Source organism: Fukomys damarensis, unplaced genomic scaffold (genome assembly GCF_012274545.1).
Source record: "Fukomys damarensis isolate Sample0158 unplaced genomic scaffold, DMR_v1.0_HiC HiC_scaffold_34, whole genome shotgun sequence".
Classification (NCBI taxonomy): domain Eukaryota; kingdom Metazoa; phylum Chordata; class Mammalia; order Rodentia; family Bathyergidae; genus Fukomys; species Fukomys damarensis.
Window position 1 is genome coordinate 22,753,883 of NW_022900946.1, and position 5,658 is coordinate 22,759,540.

The window sequence follows — 5,658 nt, forward strand, 5'->3', positions numbered from 1 at the left end:
GGCAGTAACTGGGGAATGAGCCAAGGCTTTCACATTGAGCTATGTCCCCAGCACCACCCCTTCCACTTTATAATTTTTTCTTTTTGTTTTGTTTTTTTGGTACTGGGGATTGAACTTGGTCCTTATGCTTGAGAGGCAGGGGGAGGAACCACTGAGCTAAATCCCCAGCCCCCACTTTATAATTTTTGAGACAGGATTTCACTAACCCACCCAGTTGCCCAGGCTGGGCACAGATTTGCTTCTCCTTCTTCATCATCCCATAGTGCTGGGGTTACCGGCATGGGCCATCACGCTTGGATTAGAATATTATTCAGTCTTTTTCAAGAGTATTTGGGAGTTCATATGCTTCTAGACAATGAGCATAATCTTTGCTGATCTCAGGTCATGCTCGATGAGTTATCGGGATGTCTGATCGCTTGATCGAGGGTACAGCAGAGGATGAAAGAATACACAAAGAACAAGGAATAAAGAATAAACAATAGCCTATTACTTGGGGGATCTGGAATTGATCTTAGCTCTTCTTGGTTAAAACCACCTGATCTTAGCTTTTTTCTGGCTAGGACCACAAACTCTGGATCAGTCTGTGTTTATGATTACACAACACAGCAAGGGGGTTAAAGGCAGATGTAGGGAGTAGCAGAATAAATACACTAATGATCCAGGCTGGCAAAGGAGAGGTAACTATGTATTCTTGTGAAGGACAGGTCATAATTAACAAGCAAGATAGCACAGGTTGTCTTGCAGGTCATATGTAACAAGCCACCTGCGTTGTTTTTAGCTAACATTTGATCTTGGAGAATGGCTGTACAGTCATAATTCTTCAGCTGCAGCGTCAGCTTGCTATTAGTGTCACAATCTCTTTGATCATTAAGACCTCAATTGTGGCTGTTGGCATAGGGAAGTCTGTCTCCATTCACCAGTAGAAGGCTTATTTAGCAACTCACACGTGGGCCTTGTAAAGACTCATAATCTTAATCTACAGCTGAATTATAAATCAGATCAATAATATCTAAAGCCGGCTCAGTGCAATTTCAAGCTGGTATCCTGCAGTTGGACTCTTACCTGAGCAAATATTTTTTTTCTCTCTCAGGGTAGCAGTCATGTTAAATGATTTTGTTTTGATTTTTGAGGCAAGGACTCACTATATAGTTCAGGTTGTTCTTGAACTTGCTATGTAATCCATGCTGGCTGTGAACTCATGGTGATCCTCCTGCCTCAGCCTCCTGAGTGCTGGGATTATAGGAATACACCATCATGTTTGGCTCTGTTAAATCATCATTTATGAAAGGCTTTGAAAGATGTGATTCTATTTCTAATTTTAAGGAGTCCTAAATTACCATACAACTACTGTACGAAAGGTCTTTTCCCTGCCATTATGTTTTCCCCTCAGATGTTGCAAATTATTTATGGTTGTAACTGAAAAATAGAATTAAAAATAGATTGTCAGTTATTTCAACTAAATATCTTCATGTGGATCTCCTTTCCTTTATCCAGAACATTATGATTGGTCATTATGATAATTATCAAGCAGTATGGATAACATGAATTTCCTGCAGTTGTGCCTAGATTTGAAAGAACCAGAAGCACTTTGTAGGTGAACTGCCATAGCACCTCGGACAGTCCCAGTTGGAGGCACAGTGGGGCATAGTGCCTGGGTTCCACTCCTGTTTTGGCCCCTGGCCAGCTGTTTTTCCTAGTGGTGTTGATCAGACCCACAGACAGTTATATAATCCTTCCTCACCTCAATAGCTTTACCCAAAAAGAAGGAATCCAGGCCTGGTATGAAGGCACACATATGTAATTCTAGCACTCTGGAAAGCTGACGTAGGAGGACTGCAAGTCTGAGTCCAATCTAGGTTACACAGTGACTTTGTGAGGCCCTGTCTCCAAAAAAAAAAAAAAAAAAAAAAAGTCCTGGGGATGCTGGGGATGTAGCTCAGGGCAAAGGCCTTGTTTCAGTCCCTAGTACTGAAAAATAAAATAAAATGAAGGGACCTAAAATTAAATCTACCTAATCTCTCTGCCAATGGTTATTTCAGGAATAATATAAGTGAGACAAGTAAAAAGCACTTGCGCTCCCTATCTTAGTCTATATACTGTAAACCAAATATTACTAGGCATCTCAGTGGACAGTGAGGAAATAGGGGAGGATGGTGTTATGGTCTTCTTGGTCCTGAAATCTCAATTCTCTCTCTCCCAACCCCCTTCTCCCCCCACCCTTCTCTCTCTGTTACAGGGTTTCGTTATGTAGTTCAGGCTGGTCTTGAATTTACTATGTAGCCCAGACAGGCCTCGAGCTCGCGGTGAACCTCCTGCCTCAGCCTCCTGAGTGCTCGGGTTAGAGAGGTGCGCCATCACGCACGGCGATTAGATTTTGACGTTTTGGGGTCTCGGTCCAAACCACTGCCGGGGCTCTGGCTCCGCCCCTTGAACCACTTGCGCAGACCTTTGAGCCGGGCGCCGCCGCATCCCCGAAACAACATTTCCCAGAAGGCTGTGTGCCGGTGTGGACGTACATCCTCCCGGCGTCCCCCGCGGCGGGAAAGAGCTCCGCGAGCTCGAGCCGCCAACTCTACCAGTTTTCGTCGCCGCTGCTGTTGCTGTGGCCTTCGCTGTCCAGAGAGGAGCTGTCGCGGCCGCCCCTCCTGGCCATCATGTCCGCCCAGGCGCAGATGCGTGCCCTGTTGGACCAGCTCATGGGCACAGCTCGGGACGGTGAGTTCGGGCGGCCGGCCAGGCGAGGGGCTGGAGCGGGATTGAGGCGAGGCCGCCGGGCGGCCTGAGGCAGGGGCCGCGAACGTCTGCGCTTGCGCCGAAGGTAGGCGCTGGGCCTTTGTCTGAGCCGGTTTGCCTCCTACGGCAACAGCGGCCTGTTTTTTTCCCAGCTGCGTGTCTCGCGGGAAGGAGGGGGGCTTCCTCCCTTCGAGTCGGCGCTGCCTGTGGGGCGTCAGCTCCGTCCCATTTGCTGTCTTGTAACTTCCTCCCCGTCGGTGCCGCGGCCCCGCGCCCCTCTGCGAATCGGAAAGTCGGCGAAGGGCTGGAAACCAGCGCAGGCTCCAGGTCGCCGGCAGCCGGCTGGCGGAATTCCTCCAGGGCTCCTCGGGGAAGAAGCTACTCCCGAGGCAGCCGGATGGCTTGGAAACCCCGGGGAGTTCTTGTTCTGTACCATTACGAGGGGAGACTGAAATTGAGCCTTTCTAACGTGGTTTCCTGCCGAGTACTTATCCAGCCCCCCTTTCCCCCAGCCACACAGGAGGGCCTCTGTTAAGCCAGCTCTTGGCAGTCGTTAGGTAGGTTGTACTGTAGGCAGGAGCACAGATCCTGGAGGTTGTCTCAGGAGAAAGCGATTGCATCCTTACAAAACTATATACCTTCTGTGATTTGTTTTCTTTTCTACTGAAATAATGAAGTTGTAAGTTCACACCGGCACATTCCCAGGGCTGTGCAGATTCTTTGCACTTTATTTCATAGGTGAATAAGTGCTTTTAGCTTTCTTTGTATATTGAGTTGCTTTTGAATTGCTTCCCATATTTTTATTTCATACAAACTGAACAATTGTGGCCCCTCTATTTTATTTATAAAGGTTCAGTGTATCTTTGCCTGCCTACATCAATCTGCAAGGGAGTTGCAGAAAAGCCTCATGTTCATCGAGCCGTGAGTCACAACCAATTTCTAAGCTGTTATAACAAAAAAGTGTTTGCTTTTTTCACAAGTAATTTTAAAAGTGTAGTTTAGAAAGAAAACATTTTCAATAAAAAGACACTACATTAATCCTGGATGCTTGCAAATCCTAAAATATATTCCTCCTTGACTATTACACAACTCTGTGTCCTATACACAGATTAGCTTTAAAATTTGTCACATACCACTTTGCCTTTACTTTTATGTATCATTCCCCCTGACTTCCTTACTGCAGGTGTGGGCAAGAAAACTTTTCCTTTAAAACTTTTCAACAGCGGGCATAAAATTCTGCAGCTGAGGTCTTGAAGAATGCAGATGGGTACAGTATGTGTTGGAGCTCACAGTGTGTATTGACTAACCTAGTTCCTTTTTGCTTTTTTTGGTATTGTTAAAGTGACTCCTGGGTGCCAACTTTTTTTTAAGGGTGGGGATTAAAAATGGGGAAATAAAGAACAGATCCAGATTATATGAGAGATAGAGTTTGAGAGCTGTCTTCATGAATTTTAGGCAAACCCCTGTCCATAACAGATTTTGTTGATGGAAACCAGCTGTGTGTCATACATGGTGATTCATTGTACTCTGCTTAGCGTGGGTTTTTGGTATCTCATTGCCCACATGTTTATGTTGGGTTAATGACCTTTTGGTGCTCAGCTTTTTACTTCTGATTCCATGACTTCCTTGACACAGTAGTGGAGTCTCATCTCATTAAGTGTGACTTTTCATCATATACTTAGCATCTAAAATACCTGGATTTCATTCCAGTTATAAATATCTTTATATCAGCTTTTCAGTTGTATTTCATGGGGAGAACACAGAAATGATAGTCTACAAATCATCCAGGTGAATTGTTGTACCAGATATCCTTTTGTGGTTAATACGATAATACTGTCTTATTTAAAACCACAAATGAATTTCAGGAGACGAAACCAGACAGAGGGTCAAGTTTACAGATGACCGTGTTTGCAAGAGTCACCTTCTGGACTGCTGCCCCCATGACATCCTGGCTGGCACGGTAGGTGCATTTGGGGGGACCTCATGGACCACATAGACTGGGTGCCCTGTAAACAGTGATAATTTTTCAAGTTGAATTCTGTTTCCTTTTAACATGTTCATGCCGTTGTGAAGCCTCAGTGGTACTTGCATGACTGTCCCATCAAGCAGCTTTTATTACTGGTGGTACAAACAGATCTAATCACTGTTATCAGTCTTTTACTAATAAAAAAATAATAAAAAGCTGTCTGAGGATACAGTCATGCATGTACTGCTGGTGGTTCAAGCCACTTGGCAGCAAGATATAAGAATTATGGCCTTGTCATAAACATGTTAACAGGCAGAAATCACCTTCTGCTCTTCAAAGTATACTGCTTGGTGGAATTTTATGTGGTTTTTTGTTGTTGTTGGGGTTTTTTTTTGGAATTTTATGTTATGGAACATAATTTGGTGATATAAAATTCTGTCTATAGCGCTGTCCAATGTGCCCCACCATCGAATCCATGTGTGAACTTTCCACTGAGCTACATTCTCTAGCGCTGCCCCCCTTTAATTTTTGTTTGTTTTGTTTTGTTTTTGTTTTTTGAGACAGTCTCACTATGTAGTTGAGACTGACCTGGAACTCATTATGTAGCCCCAGGCTGGTCTTGAAAAGTGATCCTCCTGCCTTAGCTTCCTGAGTGCTGGGATTACAGGCTTGCGCCACCATGTCCGGTGAGCCTCCCCCCTTAATTTTGAGACAGGATTTCATTGAGTTTCTGAGTTGCCCAGGATAGCCTAGAACTTTTGATCCTTCTACCTCAGCCTCCCAAGAGTGCTAAGATTATGGGTATGCACTGTTATGCCTGGCTTCTATCCTTTTTTTTGATTTTTAAAAATGAGTTGAGGGGGCTGGGGATTTAGCTCAGTGGTTCCACCACCTGCTTCACAAGTACAAGGTCCCAAGTTTGATCCCTGGTACCAAAAAAAAAAAAAAAAAAAAAAAAA

At 44.7% G+C, this 5,658-nt stretch overlaps 1 protein-coding gene across 2 annotated transcripts in view; it reads left to right on the forward strand.

The window, feature by feature from the left end:
* The first annotated feature begins 2,453 nt into the window (after positions 1-2,453).
* Positions 2,454-5,658, forward strand: part of Luc7l (LUC7 like) — a 27,186-nt gene continuing 23,981 nt past the window's right edge. Inside the window, exons 1-3 of one of the 2 annotated variants that reach the window (XM_019207003.2) lie at positions 2,454-2,715; positions 3,584-3,654; positions 4,599-4,693. Coding sequence is in view for 1 of the 2 variants with exons in the window: in XM_010620625.3 (XP_010618927.1) it covers positions 2,655-2,715; positions 4,599-4,693 (156 nt within the window). In the remaining variant the exon portion in view is untranslated. The remainder of the gene's footprint in view (positions 2,716-3,583; positions 3,655-4,598; positions 4,694-5,658) is intronic. The other variant, XM_010620625.3, reaches the window with a different exon arrangement.